We start from the raw sequence: 22219 nt of genomic DNA, 5'->3' as shown, positions 1-22219 counted from the left end.
TTGCTATTATTTTTATTCACTAGCAAAAAAAATAATAATAAAAAAGTACAAAAAATAAAGTATCTACCATTTCTCCAAGACACTTTGTAAACCATTATTTTTATTTTTTGACCTATAACAAAAAGTACCATAAAGAAATACTACTTTTTTTTTTTTGATACACCGACAACTTTCTAGATCACTAGATAACTTTTTAGATTATTAAAAAAATAATCGAAGTCAAACTTTATCTTTTAACCTACTATTTTTTGACCACTAACGAAAAAAAGTGCAAAAAAAAAATCTGTTAGTGTTTACTGTATATACATGCATCTGTGTGCTGTGTGTTGTGTTTAGCTGGTGAAACTGTGCATTGGGATGATCGACGCTGGAAAGGCGTACAACACGGCCAACAGGCAGTTTGTGAGCGGGATTCGGGAGTTGGCGCAGCAGTCTGCCAAAGATGATGTGATCGAGGTGAGTGCAGATGATTAGCGTAATAACCAATCAGCTCTTATTAGCCCGAGACCGGCCCTGGAGTGAAAACTAGTCCAGTGTGTTTGGCTTGCTGTAGTATGATGTGCCAATTGAAAGACTGCTGTTTATTCAGGGATCGTTTGAAAGCATGCTTTTGAAACATTGGCTACACACCAGCATTCAGAGTCTTTGCATATTTACTTTCCTGCTTCTTTGAAATATCCATTGTGTACGCTCCATTGTACTGTGAAAAGACATAAGTTTTTCAACTGAAATGTGTGTGTGTGTGTGTGTGTGTGTGTGTGTGTGTATGTATGTATGTATGTATATATATATATATATATATATATATATATATATATATATATATATATATATATAAATATGAGGAAAAAATTGTTAATATTGATTATTTTTAAAATGAACCATTAAGCTACTTATTGAACCTACTGAAAGCATTTATACTGACTAAAAATAAATTAATTGTATTACAGTACAATAATGTATTTACTTTCTGAGTATTTATATAGAATATAATTTTTACTTTCTGTTGTAAAACAATATATAGAAAGTCAAAATTAGAACTTTTAGAGAAAATATGGGGAAAATGTGAGACTTCAATTATTAAGCCTTTATGTCTTGTTTTGTATTATGGCCAAATTAGACTTTTTTTAAAAAAAAAAATTGAGACTCATTTTGGCATTTTCTGCATTTGTGCTAAATAACCATTTTCTTCTTGTTTTCTGTCCTGTAATCTGTACATAACCTTTGTATTGTTGTCTGATTTCTTCACAGTCCAGTCTGAACAAGTTTGCAGAGAATCTTCAAGAGATGATCAACTATCACTCAGTAAGACAATGTTTGTCGTAATGCATTACTGCCTGTGACTTCTCCTTTTTTCTCCCGTTTTTAATCATTTTTGTCCAAAAAAAATGTAAATGTGCTGACATGCTGAAAATGTTGACCTCATGCAATGAAGAATTTCCCTCTTTCCTCTCGAGCCAATAGCTGCTGTAGTTTTGATTCTGTAATTTTTTTTGTTTCAAATACATGTATATCAGGACAGTTCGTAATAATTCCGGCAATAGCGCCCCCTGTGGCAACACTGGGAAGTGATTTTAATTTCAACTACTGTACATGTGATATCAGACTTTTGTAGCTACGAATTGAGCTTGACTTCATGTTCTAGTGTAGAGTATGTTTTTTATTATTCCTGTAGTATGAAGGCAGATTTGGCGGTCCTGTTACAGTGTTTTAGACTGGAGCTCCACGAGTCAGTGTTTCAGTCTGTGGTGAGGTCAGCTGACTTGTGGTTAAAGTCCTCATGAGCAAGAACGAAGCACATGATCTTAAGAGCACACATGCGTCTTGATGAAGCTTAAATGTGTCAGGATCATGTGAGAAATGTAGAGTTGTAGTCAAGAACATCTAAACAGAGACCAAGACCACGTTTACTGTCTGATAACTAAATGTCTCGTATTAAAACATTAAATATAGTTAGAATAATAAGACACTATATATATATATATATATATATATATATATATATATATAGAGAGAGAGAGAGAGAGCGCGAGAGCGCGAGAGCGAGAGCTGTTACTACTAACAACAAAATTAATCCTTGCACTAAAGACGTATTACATTTACAACTATTACAACTACATAAATATTGCTGAGATTAATTGTTTAGAAAAAACAATTTTGAATATAGAAATATCATGGAAAAATGAAATAATACTTTTAAGTAAAATCATCAGTAGGCTGGGTGGCGGCAAATCAGCTTTGAATCATTTATTAAACTGATTCACTTAAAGCTGATTCAGTGTGTGTGTGTGTGTGTGTGTGTGTACATATGTAAATTTATGTGTGTTTATTTTTGTGAAACATTACAAAAACATCAGAGTAAGTTTGTAATGCATTACAGTAATGAGAATGCAAAAAGAAAATATGGTGACTTGTTATTAAACTAATTGAATTCATTTATTTTACAGATTTTATTCGACCAAGCACAACGATCAATCAAATCACAACTGCAGGCATTCATTCGAGAGTGAGTATCGTAACATTACGTAGTTTTCTCAATTTACACGATTCTGATCGCTTCATTATTTTAGTAACTTCGTAAATTAATGCAAAAAAATCATGCTACCAATTTAATGCTAATATGTATTTTAAAATATGCATTAAATGTTTTCATCTCCAAGTGTCGTGTGGCCAATAAATCGCGTGTTTTTTTTTTTTTTGTTGTTTTTTTCTTTACGATAGCACAGAATATAATTTTAACTCAGGACGGCCTGTAGCACACCGACACTATATGTCGAGGCTAGGGGTATGCCGGTATTAAATTTTCCTGTTGAGATTAATTGCTCATGCTTTTATCACGGTATACAGTGTTATTGAAATGTAGTTTAACAAAAGTGGACATAATCCAGTATAACAGGTTAAATAACTTTTTTTCTTATAACAAAAATAACTGAATATTTAAATACAATAAAGCAATACAGAAAAAAAATAAAGTTTTACACAGATTAAAGTGCAAAAAAACTATAAAGACCCATAGGTATCACTTTACAATAAGATCTCATTAGTTAACCGTTAACATTCACAATGAACGAATAGCTACATTTGCTACAGAAGTTATTAATCTTTGTAAGATTAAATAGCCTATTAAGTCTAAATATTTAAGTGTTTGGCGCTGTGATGAACATCATAGTGAATACACAAACCTGAAATGCTATTTAAATCTTTTTAAATACGTTTTAGAAAGTAGAGCAGCTGCTTCATTTATGGGGTTTCAGGGTAAGGGCTGCATTTTCTGCAGTTTAGCGCCATCTGCTGTCAGAGAGTGAATGTGATTTAATTCAGCGCGTCTCTCAGGTGTTCCTCCATGTGCTTCTCATGTGTGCTTGTTTACATCAGAGCTGCACACATTTTGACCAGATGATGGGAATAGTATTCTTAAAATGCATCCCAAATTCTTAATAATTTGTAATATGTAATTATTCACGGTATTTAGAAGTGTGGCCACGATAACAATATCATGCATATTTATTACCGTGATATATTGCATTAACGAATACCGCACATGTCTCGTTAGGGCACTGCTCACAATGCAATCGGCGCAGACAGCATGCATTTTAAATAAAGTTTCAGCACCAAAACAAGTTAAACTTTGTCATATTTTATCATCAGTTTGTGATTATAGACCCTCAGCTTTTACAGCCTCCCAACCGATTTTTATCTGTTTATCAGTAGACTCCATACACAAAGCCATTTGTCTCGTCTCAGCTAAAGCCAAGAGTTTATAATGGCACTGTTTCAGTGAGCGTCGAGTGCACATTTAAGGAATGGTATTGCTGTGCGCAGGGACCTTCGGAAATTCAAAGAAGCGAAGAAACAGTTCGACAAAGTGAGCGAGGAGAAAGAGGCAGCCCTGTCCAAAAATGCCCAGGCGCCTCGAAACAAACAGCACGAGGTGGAGGAGGCCAGCACCACCCTCAACGCCACGCGCAAGTGTTTCCGCCACATCGTCCTGGACTATGTCCTGCAGGTGAGACCTCCGCACGCAGACACAGTTTGTACAGATCTCTGTCGTTACATCACAGTCACAGGACGCATGCTGGTGCTATAGATTCACTGGAATTAATACTGTGTTCAAGGTTGTTTGCAAGAGAAAGAAGGGATGTTTTGAAACGAGAAAGAATCTGAAGCTTGTCACACAATGCTTGTGTCCTCTCAGTGCACTTCCTGTGTTCTACAGTGACCGCACACGCTCAGTTTACACCAGTCCTCTTTGTGAGGGCAGACTGTAATTCAAACGACTTGAACGTTATCGCCGTAGGTTGACCTTTCTCTCACAGTAATGTGTAACAGCTCTGCTAAATCTCTGCAGTGAGTCTGTGTGTGTGTGTGTGTGTGTGTGTGTGTGTGTGTGTGTGTGTTGCGCCCCCTGGTGGCTCAAAGAAAGGACTGCTTATGGTTTAGGAGTTGAGGAAGCAGATGTGATAGCAGACTGTCATTATTGAAGCATTAGTGGTCCGTTTGCCAGTGTTCACTTTTAGTTTGTCTGTCTTTTTATTTTTTTGTTACGGCATTTGCATCATTTTTGGTTTTTCATTATTTCACTGAGGCTCAAAATAGCATCGAATTGTTGTCAGAAAAACATTGTTGTTTAGAATATGTGTAGGAAGAAACCAAATGTGTAAAACTGACTAAACGTACTCAAGATATATCCCATGTGCACTTGTAGATATTGCATGATATAATTTGTCTTTTGTTGTTGCTGACGAAGCAAAGTAAAAACGGAAGAGAACAAATAATAATTTCCAGATGAACTCTCGTATTCCCCTTTTTGGAAAGTCCCCAAATTAACGGTGACCTCGTGGATTTATTGTTTCGTTTTTTTAAACTTGATGTCATTAAAAAAGTACCTGTTCTTTGAAGTAGGGAATTTATTTATGTATTTATTTATTTTATTTATTTTATTTTTCAGATTAATGTGCTGCAGTCCAAGAGACGATCTGAAATCCTCAAATCGGTAAAATATTTGTATTAATTATCTGCTTAAAAGGTTAGTTCACCCAAAATTGAAAATTGTCATTAATCACTCACCCTCATATGTTTTTTTTTTTTGATGAAATCCGAGAGCTCTCTGACTCTCCCATAGACAGCAATGCAACTGAAATGTTCCCAGACCCAGAAACGTAGCATGAAAGTTGTTAAAACCCTCCATGTGACATCAGTAGTTCAACCACAATTTTACAAAGCTACGAGAATACTCTTTGTGCGCAGAGAAAACAGAAATCAAGTTATTCAACAATTCTTCCTCTACAAATCATATAGTTATCGAGAGTACCACGATGCTTGCGCAAAGCTTTCCTCGATGTAAACAACGCAACAACGTAAAATTATATTTTGTGTTCCAAAGATGAACGAAGGGTTTGGAACAACATGAGGGTGAGTAATCAATGACCGAATTGCCATTTTGGGTGAACTATCTCTTTAAGATGTATTGGGTCATGTTGGAGTTGTGTTGTTAAAGGTGTGGTGTGTTGTACAGATGCTGTCCTTCATGTACGCCCACCTGACCTTCTTCCATCAAGGTTATGATCTGTTCAGTGAACTACAACCCCTCATGAAACAACTGACCGGACAGGTACATCATATCTATCTCTCTGTCTCTGTTTGTCTGTCACACAATCAGTCTATTTATCTGTGTTGTACAGATGATCTGTGTGTGTATCATATGTTCAGTCTGTCTTTGTCTGTCTGTCATGTCATTTCTTTCTCTACCTTAAAGTGAAAGCTCGTTTTCTGCGCCGAACGTTTTCATTTCCCCCGCAGACATCTGATGGGCACGTGAAACCTTGTCTGATGAATGTGATGGGATTCTCGAGTCGTGTGATTGGCCGCTGCTTACACGGGCCTCGCACTGGAAACAGGAAGTTAAATTGAGTGTTTAAAGGGTTTTCCCTGTCTGGGAGGTAAAAAGAGTGCGTTTGAGATGGCTTCGTTCAGTGTGGACCTGAAACATACGGCACAGGGTCATCCGGATTTGTTTTCTGCTGTGGTTATGAAGCTGGATAGAGTGGAGCGATTATGTCGAGAGATCTGGAGGAGCTGCTCGCAGGTCTGGATACTGCTTATGATACCTCTGTTTAAATTTCAGCTTGGTCCGATCAGATATGAAGAACTAGTAATATTAAAATAAAAATACATAGCATTGTAAAGTAGTTCATACTTTTCCTAAATGTATAAGACTTTCTGACTCTGACGCTGTACTGAAAAAGCTTGTCCAAAAATAAAACAAATAGCAGTTTTATAGATATAACGCCACTTTTAGTCCCAATAGTGCAGCTCCTGGTGGATTCATGCTCACAGGTTTGGTCAGCTGGTCAAGTCTTTGTCAAGCTCTTCTAGTGAATGGAAACTTGAGGTTGTAACTGTGACAGGGAAAAACATTTCCCATCTGATATTATCAGCCATGCATCTGCCCGCCTCTTTCCTGGCGGATCCAAACAAAGCACTCGACGCAAATATCTATTATGTGATGTGTTTCCATGCATGATACAAGGTGATGGACGCTGGCTCGCTGTATCTGAACAAATAAAGTGCACAGAGAGTCTATTACAGTTCCTTTCCTCAACTTCCCCTGTAGAAAAGAAACACAGGGCAAGTTTCACTAGTACTATTGGTTACACATCGGGTCAGTGATTTGAACAAACCCTTAACCTTTCCTAAAATATGACCAAAAAAAGATTTGGCAGATATTAAATTGTCAGCAAGTAATTTAAATCCTCTCCTAATATTGACAATATGAGCCTCTTCATTTACTCACAATGTCGTTCCTGTGGCTCAAGTGGTAAAGCATTGCGCAACCTGTAGAAAAGAAACACAAGAGGTGTTCTCTAAGGCAAGTTTCACTTGTACTATTGGTTACGCGTCGGGTCAATGATTTGAACAAACCCATAGCCTTTACAAAAATTTGACAAAAAAGATTTGGCAGATACTAAATTGTCAGCAAGCCTCTCCATTTACTCACAATGTCGTTCCTATGGCTCAAGTGGTAGAGCATTGTTTAGCAAGCGCAAGGTTGGGGGTTCGAATCCCAGGGAACACATGTTAGGAGACAATTGTTTGCCTGAATTCAATGCAAGTCGCTTTGGATAAAAGCGTCTGCTAAATGCATACATTTTTTGCCTGATACAGCTCATCTCAACTATAAAAATGTAAATGGAGTTGCATATGGACATATGGATATTCTTCATCAACTTTGCTGTCTTGACCTTTGTTTGATGAAGCATGATCTGAAGAGCTTGTTGAATAGAAAGCGCGTATATATTGAAATACATTGTTTCAGTAGTTCATTAACTGGATAATGGTAGCATCCACTGATATATTAATGTTAAAGACCTAAACCTGGTAATAATCCACTTGGTAATAATTCAATCCAATTTAAAGTTGGATTGAAGTCCTTCAGTGTAGTAGAGTATTCCCATAAATAAGCTTGGATTTGGTGATCAGAGAGGTTTTGAGGTGTTCTTGAATTTGTTTAGCAGTGTGTAGTATTGGTGAAGCAGTGTAATTATGGTCTATCTTCATCTTGAGATATGGGAAAATAATGAGGCAAGAGTGGTTTTCCGTCCAGATATAAGGAAGCAGACCATCTTCCCATCACATGACTGGTGTTTAAAATGGCTTTTCACTGGCAGCCATGCTTTTAATTCCAGTTTTATAAAGTTCAGTACAGTTTTTTTTTCTTCTTTTTTTAATATAAGCACCTTCTTCATAAGTCGACCGAAATGGCTCTGAGATTTCTTGTCCTGTCTTCGTGCATTCAAACCATTCCTCATGTCTGTCTTTCAGCTGGATCAGCTGGTGGTCGACTCCGCAAAAGAGAGGAAAGATATGGAGATGAAACACTCGACTATACAGCAGAAGGTACAAGAGCTCCTCCAATCATTAGTTACCCACAAACCCCTAGTCATCGCACACACTATACAGGGCCAGAGAACATTTGTTGTTTAGAGCGACAAATGAGTTTTCACTGCGGATGAGGCTTTGCAACACACCAAGCTACAAAATCATGTGCGCAATGCAATGGTCTCTTTCCTTTTTTTTTTTTTTTGTCTTTCCCTGTTACGCTAATTAAATTAGTAGCAAACTAAGGTGGTGAAGAACATTTTGAGCATCTCAGAGCAGCACCATCATGCTTCATTCCTAATGAATCTGTTAAAAGTCCCATGACATTTGTATGTCACTTTCTGAGGTTTTTTAACATTAATATGTGTTCCCCTAGCCTGTCTTGAGAAAACGAGAGCACATGACGTCATAAGTGGAAAGGTTACCTCCCCTTTCCCTGCCCAAACATTTACATTTAATTAAGTCGCAGTGTCAGCACAGGCGTTACAAACAGACTTTTATGATATGGATTCGACGGCACTGGCACAAACAGGGAGTAACAGTGTTCATTAATGCCTGATCTGTGATCAGTGATTTCTGATGGGTAGCTAATCATTCAAGTTCACATAGACTTTCTTTCTAAATCGTTTAATACTGTTTATGCATCAGTGAATCAAGCCAGTGACTAAACGATCAACTTCACGTTGTTTCTCTTAGTAGCATGAAACAAATCTGTTATTTAAATTGTGATTTAACTACAGAGAACGATCAAAGAACACTCACTTTTTTTCCGGAGCTGTTACACATCGCGAGTATATCTGCACACTTGCCCAAGCTGCCGTTATAATCAATGACGCTGTTATGCTGCACAACGAAGCTCTTACTGTGTTCATGTGGATATTGTGTTTGCTGATAGTTGTGATGAAAAAATTTTGTGAGAGAAAACACATTGCAATGTCGAGATCACTGCATTCACACGATAAACCGACTCTGTTTACTTAATGTTCATCACTGCAACGATTCATGTGATGGGAAAAGATCGAAAAAATAATTATATAATCAACACTTCCACGATTTGGGAAGTGAATTTGAGAGGGGTTCCACATGTAATACGCATATCAAATGCAAAGATCAGCCAATCATAACAGTCTCATAACTCATAACTCTTCAAACAGAGCATTCAGGCCAGAGGATTAAAATCAGGATATAAAAATGCCTTTTATTGCTCAATTTTAAATGTAAATTTCATACAATATGCATACACCTCGGGAAACATAAAAAAAAAAAAAAACATTGAAAAAAATAAAATAAAAAAAAATCCACATCATGAATTTAATGAATTTAACAAATCACTTGAGTCAGTGATTTAATGATCCATTGACAGTCACTTGCTTTATTTCTAAATGAATCTGTCTTTATGAACGAATTGATTGAGTGAATCATTCAATGACTCACTGATTAAGGAATGGGTGTGCTGCCACCTACTGGCTGTATTTTTGTGTTTACGTGCTACGGGCGTCCCGAGCTCAAATCCCGACTCTAGAGGGTTTCCCAATCGCGCCCCCTTTTCTCTCTCCCCCTTATGCTTCCTGTGAGCTCTGATCTGTCCTATCATAATAAAGGCTAAAGTTCTCAAAAATAAATCGTAAAAAAAGATTAATACTGTAAAAATCGAAGAATATATAATTATCCATCAACATCGCAATCTGTTTTTTTCTGACTGTTCATTCGAGGCTGTGCTGCAGGTGAGTCTGTCTCCTCTGGCTGTCCGTCTGAACACTGACTGAATCACCATGACACAGATGCATGCATTAATAACCTTTATTAGGCATGCACTTTTATGTCAGTATGTAGTCAAAGCAAAGGGTTGTAATTTGACTGTTATAAACCTGGAAGAAGTTTGTTAATCACTATTGTACTTCAATAATTAAATTCTCAAAGCAGAAGGGCACCGCCTAAATGTTTAATGCTCTGCTGGGATTGGTGGATCCAACACATGAGCCACAGTTAATGAATTCATTCATCAACCGCACACAAGCACACACACACATGCACACACACACACACACATGCTAGAGCTTTCCTGAAGGGGAGGAGCCAGCAGTAGATACCAAGGCTAATACTCGACTCAGTCTGCATATACATGGATGTACATAAACAGATATAGTGCGTAGAGTGATGGTGGACGACCCTGACGGGACAGACACTGTAATGTTAGGAAGTTAGATGCAGCGTCACCGCTGACACACACACACACACCGCTCTGTTCGGCATGAAGATCTTCAGCAGGTTTCACTATGTGTGGTATCTGGTGAGTCAGTCATGTTCTTCATAGTTCATGTTCTCGGTTTCTTTTGACTGTATGCAGTTATGAGCACGAATGTGTCTTGTTCGTGAGACATCATGCCTAAATACTGACATGTTTTGCATTTAGATGTCTGGTCATTGTCTCTTGTAATGGGTTGTTTGGTTTGCCGAGTCTGATGTGGTTTGTTTTTATGTAGCGTTATTTCATCAAAAAAAAAATTTGTTCTATACATAAGTACAGGTTTGCATTTGAATTGATCAAATTCTATGGCTGGTAACACTGTTTACATTTTATTTTTGAAGAATAATTTCAGTTTAATAACTCCAAGAATGTCAGGTAATTTTTATAATTTTACTTGCAAAAGTTGTAATGATGCTAGAATTAGTTTTTTAGAATTAGATCTTAGAATTAGTAAAATTCTATTTAAGAATTTTTGAAGAATTTCAGCCTTTTAATGAGACTTGTTTCATTGCACAACTGAAAATATGTTCATAAAACAAGACAAAAAAAAAACATTATTCAAAACTTTATTGAAGTATTTATAGTATTCTGTGTTTATAATCTAAAGGAAAGAGGTTTCTCTGTGCTTTAAAAACAGCTGTAGCCCCAGTCTTTGGTCCTAGCACCCTCAATATATAAAGCAGCCTGCATGTATCAGATCAGGTTACAGAGAAACAAAAACCAAATCTGTTTTTTAATTTACAGTTAACAGAAGATGTTTACAGCAGTTGTCAATCTAAATGCATGTTAATTTATAAATATGCTTTTTTAAATTGCATTTGTTCATAAAATAACACTTTTAGAATTTAGAAATGAACACAAATCCTAAATTAATAAAACTTGCTAAGGTAAACCTTGGTGTAACTATTTATTATCAAGTACTTTTAAACTATTATGTATGTATGTTAGTGCGGTCAAAAAAAAAATCATAAATTAAATATTTTCGGAAATATCACACACATTAAATTAACAAACTTTTATTTTGGATGCAACTAATCATGATTAATCCTTTGACAGCAGATTTATTTGTTACAAGCAAATATTTTTCTTGTGGGTTCTGTTCTGCGCTGTACACCGGAGATGTTATGTAAGATCTGTTAGTAGTGCAGTCTAGAGCAGATCAGACTGGATTCCCGCAGCAGGACGGGCCGTAAACTAACCTCCTCTACTAGTATGACACTCTTATCGGTCTTCAGCTGCTTGAGGATTCACAGACAGAAACGCAGGATCCAGTGACGCTCTAGTGTTACTGTAGCTCTGCTAGTCTGAGCTCAGTCAGGCTTGACTTAACTAGTCTGAGCTCAGCCGAGCTCACATAACATCTACGGGAAGACGGGATCTTAGATTGATCAGGAGGTGAACAAGAACCATATCTTAAACTTCTGTTATGTTATGCCCACTGCGCTAGGGCTGGGTAAAAAATAGTGATTTCTTTATTGTAATTGATTCTCATTTTTACGAAACGATATCCAAAGAATAGATTAGTCTAGCCTGTTTTCAGTTAATCACAAAATGCTTTGTTACTTTTGATATGAAACACATTCTCAGATTTCAAATTCTGTCCATTTTATTACAATATTCAAACAATAATTGCTGTTTTGGCACGAAAGATTGCTTTAGCAACTCAGCTTATGCTTTAATAACAGATTTAGCATGAAATAAAACAAGAATAAACATACAAAGGCGTGTTAAAACATCCACATCTCATGGAATCGTTTTATCTGTGTTTCAACAATGGAATTATGTCATTATAACAGCTTGTAAACCATAGCTATGTTTACATCACAGTTTAAATACGCATTTTAAAGAATCGCATTAGAAATGAGTGACGCAAATGACAAATTTTGAACAAAAATTCTTAATTCCCACCAAAAAAAAAAAAGTTTTTACACTTGCTTGAGGTGGTTTTTGACTTATACAAGTAAGGGTTAATGTGATTTATACAGCATGTTCATTGAATGTTGATATAATAATTACTGTATTAAGCTCAGTTCAACACTGTTGTCGTACTCAGGACTTCTCAAATGACGACACCAAGCTGGAGTACAATGTGGATGCAGAGAATGGGATCGTCATGGAGGGATATCTGTTCAAGAGGGCCAGCAATGCCTTCAAAACCTGGAACAGGTCTGGGACAAGACTTCAAATCATACTGTGTCCGCTTACGTAGACGATGACTAAATGGTTATTGTTGCTAACTGCTTTTTCTTCACAGGCGGTGGTTCTCAATTCAGAATAATCAGCTAGTGTACCAAAAGAAATTTAAGGTAAATATATAAGAACCAGCAATGGTAATTTCTATTTCCAGCTGTGTGTTTAGCACTTATTTAGTCATTTTTATTTCAGGATAACCCTACGGTTGTGGTGGAGGACTTGAGGTTATGCACCGTCAAACACTGCGAGGACATCGAGCGCAGATTCTGCTTCGAAGTGGTTTCTCCAACAAAGTGAGTGCTGATGCCCATATCAGTTATGATTCGTTTTTGCAAGGAGCACCAGTCATGTTCACTACTTGAACACAATCATTTAAATGTGCTATTTTAATTCTGTTAATTTAAAATTATATCGTAATTTCTGTTCTGCAGTTATCTATAATTGTAATGTCCGATATTGTGGAAAATGTCGGTCATGTATGCAATACTAATCGTGTTTTAATGTAAACGTTACATTTGTTACAAACGTTGCATCTAGTGTTTTTGTGTAACTAGTGTATTTTTAACCCAAACTTAAATTAAAATAGTTTTCAGTAATTGCGATTAAAGCTGACCTAAAACAGTTCAAATAAATGATAAATAATTATTGGTGATGCTTTATTTTAAGGTGTTTGCATTTACTATTGCAGTAACAATAAATTATGCATACTTACATGCAAATAACCCTATAACTAACCCTTTAATAAAAAAAAGTTAGCTGTTTTTTTTTTTGTTTAGAGATCGTTGTTCATGAGTCCCTTGTTTGTCCCTGAGCAGTTAAACTGCATGCTATTCTTCAGAAACATCCTTCAGATCCCACAAATTCTTTGGTTTTCCAGCAATATTGTGTATTTGAACCCTTTCCGACAATGAATGTATGATTTTGAGATCCATCTTTTCACACTGAGGGCGACTGAGGGACTCATATTCAACTATTACAGAAGGTTCAAACACTCACTGATGCTGCAGAAGGAAACACCATGCATTAAGAGCCGGGTGGGGGGTGAAAACTTTTGAACCGAATGGAGATGTGTACATTTTTCTTATCTTGTCCTAAACAACATGTTTTTTTCTCGTTTAATACTGCCCTTCAAAGGCTACGGAACATAGTTACATGTTTCCCAGAAGACAAAATAAGTTAAATTTACCCTGATCTTCAAATTCAAAAAGTTTAATGGATGGTTTTTCCTTCCGCTAAATCGCTTTTCCTCCATCTCCCAGTTTATGTCTAAAAAAATTGATTTATGCATATTTAACTGGAAAACAAGACCAAATACTGATAAATACGATGATTATTTTAAAGTGCGTGCGTCATACTGTACATATGATGGATGGTGTTTCTGTTAAAGGAGCTGTATGATGCAAGCAGACTCTGAAAAACTCAGACAAGCCTGGATCAAAGCCGTCCAAAACAGCATCGCCACAGCCTTCAGAGACCGAGCAGAGGACGCAGAGGTAGCGCAGCTTCTCTCTCATTGGCTAGTTCGTGCCGCGCTGCAGGCGCCTTGCTAACAGTGCGATGTGTTTGTCAGAAGATGGACGGGAAGTCGTCCACGTCGCCGGTCAGCCTGGACGCGGCCGGCGAGGTGAAGGAGAGGAGTCTGAAGGGCGAGAGCGCGCTGCAGAGGGTCATGGCCATCGGCGGGAACAGCGTCTGCTGTGACTGCGGCCAGCCGGAGCCGTGCTGGGCCAGCATCAACCTGGGCATCACGCTCTGCATCCAGTGCTCGGGCATACACAGGTGTGTGTGTGTGTGTGTGACAGAGGATACCAGACAGTGTGTCGTGTGCTTTATTAACCACACTGGGGTTTGTTTGTTTGTCAGGAGTCTCGGCGTTCATTTCTCGAAGGTCAGGTCTCTGACGCTGGACACGTGGGAGCCTGAGCTGCTCAAGGTGAGTCGTGATGAACATACGGACGGACAGATGGCTGTTGAGCAAACAGACATCTGTCCAGATGCTGCCACGCTTCGGAGAACATCGGCAGCTCTTTCATCTGCTAATCATCTCGTACGCGCTGCGGATCGTGTAGCAAGTTTAGTTTTTCTGTTCAGAGGTCGTCTTTTTAAGAAACAGATTTGATTAAGAAACAGAATCCTCTTTCCAAAGTGGTCCATCTTTCGAATAATAACGATGATAATAATAAAACTTCTTCAGTTCTTGTGTGTGAATTAATAATGCATTTATTTTTTGTGTAGCTGATGTGTGAGCTGGGAAATGGTGTTATCAATCAGATCTACGAGGCTCGGCGGGAAGAATTAGGAGCCAGGAAACCACAACCGGGAGATCCCAGGTACTGCACAGGAATTATTTATTTCATAAATATATATTTTTATATGTAATTGGAAATGAATGGTTTTGTTAAGTAAGAATTCATCGAATTGATTAATATTGGTAGTACAGTCATTTATTATGTTTAAACAAGATGATAAATGTTTCTTGAGCAGCAAATCAGTATATGAGAATGATTTCTGAAGGATCATGTGACACTGAAGACTGGAAATACAGCTTTGATCACAAAAATAAATTACATTTTAAAACATATTCAAATAGAAAACAGTTATATTGAATAGTAAAAATATTTTACTGCTTTATTTTGGTTCAAACAAATGCAGGATTGGTGAGCAGTAGTGATAGCAGTGGATCAAATTTAAGTCTGTTGCATAAGGCTCGCATGATTCATTGAGACGTGATGCTGGTTTTAGAGATGCCCCGTTTAGTAAATTAAACATGGAACAAGAAAACCCCAGATAACTTTTATACCATCACTAATGAAAAACTAGATGCACGTTGAGGAGTGAAAGCTGATCATTTGTGTCTCCTCAGGCACGAGGTGGAGGCCTACATCAAAGCCAAGTACGTGGAGCGCAGGTTTGTGCGGAGACGCTCTGAAGACGAGATCAGACAGAAGGTTTTATCTCTGAGTCAACAGCACAAACGTCTCAGCGGCTGCTCTGCCAGAGCACCGTCAGCGTCTGCTTCCTCAGGTGAGAGGGTGTCACGTCTGCTCCTTCCTGCTGCCTGCGTTTAACCTCTGCTTGTGACCTTCCGTCAGCATCCGACTGATGTGTTGGCATCAGCTCGACGGATGTTTGAACTGGTCTGACTCTGTGTTTCTGCTCCTCTCTGTGTCTGTGTGTGCCATCCTAACGCTGCTCTGGGCTTTTGTGTTGCTGAAGTGAACCACGAGTCTCTCTTCTGTGTAGATGAGCTTGATTCGCTCTTCTCCTACTTTAACTCCTCCGCCAGACCCTGCTGTCGTAAGTACAGCTGTGTGTGTGTTTGTGTGTGTGTGTGTGTGTGTGTGTGTGTGTCTCCCACTCAGCAGAACTCACAGTGTCACAGCTGCATCACTTGTCATTTCACCAGTGTGCATCTGAATCGAGTTGAATCCAGGGTTATTATAGCAGGCTTGAACTAAACTAAAAAAGCTCAACTAAACTCAACTCAAAAAATAGTCAAATGGAAAGTTGTTACTTGTTAACTGAAATAAATAAAAGCTTGTCAACAAGGCAACATTCCCATGTTTTACTAAAATTAAATGAAAATAAAATTAATAAAAACTCCATGGACATTTAATAACAACAAAACAAAAATGATGATAAATTAATACAAATGTAAAAAAAACGAAACCAAAAATGTATTTAACATAAGTACCGAAAGCAGAAAATGACACAATCTAAATAATTTTGTCAATATCAAAATATAATAGTATTTTGACTTACTATTCTTGTTTGGTTTTAGGGTTTTTTTTTATCTGTGGGCTTTTTGTAGTTTTTTTTTTTTATGTTTTGTGTAGTATTCAGCTTTTTTGTTTTGTTCGTTTTTTATTTGTTAAATTTTTGTTTTGTTTATTTTTGGGTGGAGGGTTTTTTTCTCATGTTAATTAATAATAATTTTAATAATTCTAATAATTTTCTCTTATTAGCTTTTTTGTTTGGTTTGTTTTTTTTATTTTTATTTTTTATATATATATTTTCTTGGTATAATTTTCGGCTTTGATTTGCTTTTTGTTTTGTCAACTTACAGCAACCAATACAAAGTCATTTATATTTATTTTAAAATAATACATGCTTTACTTTTAAATAATAAATGGCTCTGGTTTTGTATGATTCACCAGTGCATGTCAAATTTATCACATTACAGAAGTATTAAGGATTATGAATGCTATTTTATTTGGATCTTAAACACAGAAAAACCTTTAAAAAACGAAGTTAGACAAAAGAATATATTATCATGAATCGTATTATACATATTATAATAACTCCAAGGCTTCTAGCTGTTTTTGAAGGAGTTATGGTTGATGTGCCTAACTTGATGGTGAAATTGTGAGGGAACGATGGGTTTGCTGGAATCACAAGCAGTTCTGTCTTAGCCAGGTTGAGTTGAAAGTGATGGTCCATCATCCAGGAAGAAATGTTAGACAAGCTGAGATGCGAGCAGCTACCGTCGGATCATCAGGATGGAATAGGTAGAGTTGAGTGTCATCAGCATAGCAGTGGTATGAAAAGCCATGTTTCTGAATGACCGAACCTAATGATGCCATGTAGACAGAGAAGAGAAGTGGTCCAAGCCCTGAGCCCTGAGGCACCCCAGTAGTTAGATGTTGAGACTTGGACACCTCACCTCTCCAAGATACTTTGAAGGACCTATCTGATAGGTAAGACTCAAACCATTGAAGTGTTGTTCCTGAGATGCCTTTCACCAGTAGCGTTGATAGGAGGATCTGGTGATTAACCGTGTCAAAAGCAGCGGACAGATCAAGCAGTATAAGTACTGAAGATTTGGATTCTGCTCTTGCCAGTCTTAGAGCTTCAACAACTGAGAGCAAGGCCTTCTCAGTTGAATGTCCACTTCTGAAGCTAGATTGGTTGCTGTCAAGGAGGTTGTTCTGTGTGAGAAATGTAGAGACTTGTTTGAACACAGCTCGTTCAAGTGATTTTGCAATAAAAAGAAGAAGGGAAGCTGGTCCGTAGTTCTCTAAAAGAGATAGGTTGAAGGTGGGTTTCTTAATTTGTGCAGTTATACGTGCCTGTCTAAATGACGAGGGAAAAACACCAGTGTGGAGGGAAGTGTTGATGATGTGAGTGAAAGCAGGTATAACTTCAGGAGAAATGGCTTGAAGGAGATGAGATGGAATAGGATCAAGCGGGCAAGTAGTGGGGTGATTAGAAAGGATGAGTTTTGAGACTTCTGCTTCAGAGAGTGAAGAGAAGGATGTAAATGAGTGTAAGTTTGCTGGTGATATGAGCTTGACTGATTGTGGTGTGGAAAATTGTGCACTAATATGTTTATTTTTATTAATGAAAAACGTGGCAAAGTCTACAGCTATTAGAGATGAAGCAGGAGGGGGAGGAGGAGAACAAAGAAGTGAGGAGAATGTTTTAAAATCATGCGAGAGTTAGACGAGTTGTTAGTTTTGTTATGGTAGCATGTCATTTTAGCAGTGGAGACATTAGCAGAGAAGGACGTTTTTATATTAAACTGTAATCTCTTAAAGTTGTTAAAAACTTACCATCACAAGTTTCAGATTTCAAATATTGATTAATTACATTAAAATTAAACTAATTTCACATCCTGATTGCTAACTCAAGTTCATGTTCACATCAAATTTAGTTTTAAATTTAATTAAAATGAAGTTTGCTCAGTGGACACACTGCTGGCTTATATCATCTCTCTGTCACTCAGCATCCCATCATGCATTTCCATCGTCTGCTCCTTTGGACGTTTTTGTGCATTTCCATTAATGAAACAACGACTCAGTGAGAGGTCAGTGTGGTGTCCCTCAGCACCAGCAGAGCAGAAACTGATGCTGACTCTTACTGTGTGTTGTGCTTCAGATGGTCCAGAGCTGCACATCTCCGAGCCTCAGGAGGAGGGCTGTGGGAGAGGTGTGGGGGTGTCCTCCGAGCCTCAAGAGGGGGCGTCCTGCGTGCCGTCGCCGGGCCTGCAGTTGTACTGGGCCTCTTTCTGCCGCAGTCTGCCGGACATGGCCGAAGCTCTCGCTCATGGAGCAGGAGTCAACTGGACCCACGCTGACGAACAGAACAGGACGCCGCTCATAATGGCTGTGCACGGGGTGAGCACACACACACACACTTTTTGGTTGGTTGTTTTGTTAATTTTGGGGGGGTTTTGTTTAGTTTTTTTTTTTTTTCATGTTTATTTTTATTTATTTTTTTATGTTTGGTGTTTTTAGATTTGTAAGGTTTTTTATTTTTGTTTGGGTGGGTTTTGTGTTTTGTTTTAATTGTGTTTTGTGTAGTACTGTGCTTTTTGTTTTGGTGTTTTTGTTTTATATTTGTTTTGTTTGATCTTTTTATTTAATTTTTGCTGTGTGTGTTTTATGCTTCTTGTTTTTGTTGGTGTTTTTTGTTTAAATTTGGTGTTTTGTGTAGTACTTTGCTTTTTGTTTTCTTTGGTACCGGGTTTTTTTTTTTCTTTTTTTGTCAAGTTTAGCTTTTTGTTTTATTTTTCATGATTTGTTTTGTGTAGTATTTAGCTTTTTTTGTTTGTTTTTTATTTTAGTTTGTTAGCTTTGGTTTTGGCTTCATTTCATTTGTTGCTTTGTTTTGCTTTTAGTTTGTTAACAACAACTAATTGTACACAAAGTTATTTTATTCATACAATTTTGAGTGCTTCTCTTTCAAATAAGAAATGGTCCTGGTGGTTTTATCGTATGATTCATCAGTTCATGCAAAAATGTAAATATGTTACAAAAGTATAATGTATTATGACTGCTGTCTTGAAAGTGTGTGATGGTTTATCCCCTGTGTGTGTGTGTTTCAGGGGTCTCTGGTCACGTGTGAGTTCCTGCTCCAGAATTCAGCCAGTGTCAACCAGCAGGACAGTCTGGGCAGAGCACCTCTCCATCACGCCACTATCCGGGGCCACACCGGGTCAGTCCTGCTCAGCACACAGCTCTTCTCTAGAGATTAGCGTCTTTCTGAACTGTTGTTTGAATGTTGTTTTCTCTGCTGCAGGCAAGTGTGTTTATTTCTAAAACGGGGAGCCAATCAGAGCGCAGCGGATGTGGAGAATCAGACGCCTCTTTCAATCGCCGTCGAGGCAGCTAACGCTGATATTGTCACGCTGTGAGTTTCCATCGCTGTTAGCGGTGTCGAGACATTTGTGTCCGACAGAAAACATGAAGTGTGTAATGTGGTCTTGGTTTGTGTTTCTACAGGCTTCGGCTGGCCAAGATGAACGAGGAGATGCGTGATTCAGAAGGTCTGTACAGTCAGTCAGGTCAATATAACTCTAACAGCCCGACTGAAATACAGTATCGGAAATGTATGGAAGAGTTCATAAACTTACAGCTCAGAGACTCCTAACATACGGCGAAATCGCCACACACTGTAGAGAACGCACAAAACCAGCGAATGTATACCGATATCACATGAAACGGAGCTTCTTTAGGCCCCGGGATGGGTTCATCTAGTCTAGTATTTAACAATGATAGGACATTGCTGCTGGAACATGTGCAATAACTCGACGTGAAAACATGCACCTTGTTTGCATTGTCTTAAAACTAGTGTAGTGAAAACTCAACCCAGTGTTCATTCCTGATATTAATCACTTCATTATTCTTGAAGAGGTCTGAATCGAAGCAGTATGTTTAGAAATATTACATTTATGAAGACGTAGTTCGTCTGTACAATTCAGGATTAGTTCTGCACTGTATTCGACCATAGATAATATATCAGTAATTGTTACGAATGCATGTTTTGGTAATGATAGCAGTTTAAAAAAAGGCATATATATTGAAAATCTATTTTTGCCTTTTGAGTGTGTATGTATATATGTGTATATATATATACATATTATGTAGCAGCCATTTTTTTGCAGAATTCACATTTAGCATTAATTATATACATATATAATGTTTTTTTTCTGTAATATTATTAAAATCTAAAATCTAAAATTTTTTTTTAAGTATTTTCATTTATTATGTAAAAATATATATTATTTTTTATATATATTTAAATGTTATTGTCTGTAAAATTGTAGTTTATGTAGGATTTTTTTGTGGAATAGCTGAAATATTTTAAGTAATCCGATAATTTATGCATATTTCAAGGGAAATGTGACAGTCAGAGTGTTGTATTTTTTTATAATTTAATTTGGCGTCGATGAATGTGCCGAATCATTAGCTAGAGTTGTGTGACTGTCTCGGGACACAGAGGGGCGCAGTAGAGCTGGACTTCACAGCTGCTCCTTCTGAAGACTTTCCTTGTGTCCCTCCTCGATCTTCACTCCTCTTTCAAACGAAACCTTACAATTCAACACTTCTCTGCTGCAACCTCTTTACAGAGCACAGTCTATAAGCACAATCTCAGGTTTATTATGCAAATAATAAAACATGAAGGTGTTTACAAGGTCGTAAGTGATGGAATTATAAGATATTTGTGAGCTGCTGCTTTTTCCTCTGTCACTGTTGATCTCTCACGTAACTCAAATCTTTGCTTCTTTTTTTTCCATCACTTGACAGTATTTCATGCTAAATATCAATGTTAATAGTCAATAAACGTACTTCATATGCATCGTTTGGTGCCATGTGCTTTTCTCCTCTTCTTTTCCTCCTCCTGTGATCTCCTGCTGAGTTTCTGCTCTGAAGTAGCACAGGTATGCGCTCCTCTCTCTGTGTCTCTGTCTGTGTCTGTGTGGGGTTTGATTATAGTGCTGATGCAGGTCTGCCTCCTTCATAATCGAGTGGTTTTCTCTCTGCAGGAGATGAGACGTACCAGGACATCTTCCAAGACTTCTCGCAGATGGCATCGAACGACCCTGACAAGCTCAACCGCTACTGAGCAGGTTCACACCACAACAACCTCCTTCTGAACTGCAGTTTGGGATTGATTTTTTTTTTATTGCTAGGTTTTGTCTTAATTGACGATTTTTTTTTTTATGAAATCAATGTCGTTGACACTTGCATTTTTATTGTAATTGTAGATTTAATTGATGAATCCATTGGCTGTATCTATACGGATTATCAGATGAATGTGTGTTATGTAATGTTTGAGCCGTAGGACTTCATTTATGAGACGTGCTGAATGAATTTGTGTTCGTAAATGCCGTTGGTTTTTACAAACAGATTAGTTCTGCTCGTGTTTAGCAAATGAGGTGTTTTTAGCTAAATATTACGTTTTGGTAAACTGCAATGGTGTCTGGTTGTAGAGCGAGGTTACATAATATCAATTATGAAAACTATTCTTTCATTACGTTGTGTACTTGTTCGTTTTTGAAAGAGAAAATCTTGTGAAAATTGGTTTTAACATGAACGCCCCACTTTCTTTATTTGTCCAAACAGTATAGAAGTGAAACCACGGTGTAAGGGGTGTAAATTGTGTATATTCTGTACATATGTCATCTTGGGCTGGGACATTTTCGTTTTTTTTTTTTTTTGTGGTACTTCAAATGTTGTAATAAGCTTGATTTGTTTTTTGTTTTTGTTTTTGTTTTTCCTGTATTCATTCTGTAATCATCTCTGTATGATCCATGCAGTTTTTAAGATTTTATCCACTGCCAATGTCTGACTGAAAATATATTATAAATTGTTTAAGCTATAATTTGTTTTTATAATGCCTTCTTATTCATGAGCTAAAAATGTTGACATATATATATATATATATATATATATATATATATATATATATATATATATATATATATATATATATATATATATATATATATATATATATATACATATATACATTAATATTTTTTAATCCAGTAGTCTAACCCGTCTGGTTTCTACCTTCCACTATCAGATTGTAAGAAGTCGTCTCCCATGCTGGGGTTGCCATGTCTGTAATAGGCTCATCTTGCGGCAGACGCTGATGTGGTGTAAACACTGGCTC

General features: G+C 37.3%; 1 protein-coding gene across 7 annotated transcripts in view; it reads left to right on the top strand.

Annotated features, from left to right (window-relative positions):
• LOC127988456 (arf-GAP with coiled-coil, ANK repeat and PH domain-containing protein 2) overlaps positions 1–21925 on the top strand; it is a 30885-nt gene extending 8960 nt beyond the window's left edge. Inside the window, exons 3-23 of one of the 7 annotated variants that reach the window (XR_008161664.1) lie at positions 337–456; positions 1252–1305; positions 2448–2506; positions 3823–4006; positions 4949–4993; positions 5516–5611; positions 7822–7896; positions 12180–12292; positions 12381–12432; positions 12512–12612; positions 13707–13812; positions 13890–14098; positions 14183–14252; positions 14555–14649; positions 15183–15343; positions 15563–15616; positions 18197–18435; positions 19146–19255; positions 19340–19450; positions 19543–20981; positions 21087–21925. Coding sequence is in view for 4 of the 7 variants with exons in the window: in XM_052591215.1 (XP_052447175.1) it covers positions 337–456; positions 1252–1305; positions 2448–2506; positions 3823–4006; positions 4949–4993; positions 5516–5611; positions 7822–7896; positions 12180–12292; positions 12381–12432; positions 12512–12612; positions 13707–13812; positions 13890–14098; positions 14183–14252; positions 14555–14649; positions 15183–15343; positions 15536–15616; positions 18197–18435; positions 19146–19255; positions 19340–19450; positions 19543–19604; positions 21087–21166 (2223 nt within the window). In the remaining 3 variants the exon portion in view is untranslated. Of the gene's footprint in view, positions 1–336; positions 457–1251; positions 1306–2447; positions 2507–3822; positions 4007–4948; positions 4994–5515; positions 5612–7821; positions 7897–12179; positions 12293–12380; positions 12433–12511; positions 12613–13706; positions 13813–13889; positions 14099–14182; positions 14253–14554; positions 14650–15182; positions 15344–15535; positions 15617–18196; positions 18436–19145; positions 19256–19339; positions 19451–19542; positions 20982–21086 lie in introns of all 7 variants that reach the window. The other 6 variants (XR_008161663.1, XM_052591215.1, XM_052591216.1 and 3 more) reach the window with 6 other exon arrangements.
• The last annotated feature ends 294 nt before the right edge of the window (positions 21926–22219 follow it).

The sequence above is a fragment of the Carassius gibelio genome, chromosome B22 (assembly GCF_023724105.1).
Source record: "Carassius gibelio isolate Cgi1373 ecotype wild population from Czech Republic chromosome B22, carGib1.2-hapl.c, whole genome shotgun sequence".
Taxonomy (NCBI): Eukaryota; Metazoa; Chordata; class Actinopteri; order Cypriniformes; family Cyprinidae; genus Carassius; species Carassius gibelio.
The sequence above is the reverse complement of the archived record's forward strand: the minus strand, read 5'-3'. Positions and strand labels throughout refer to the sequence as shown.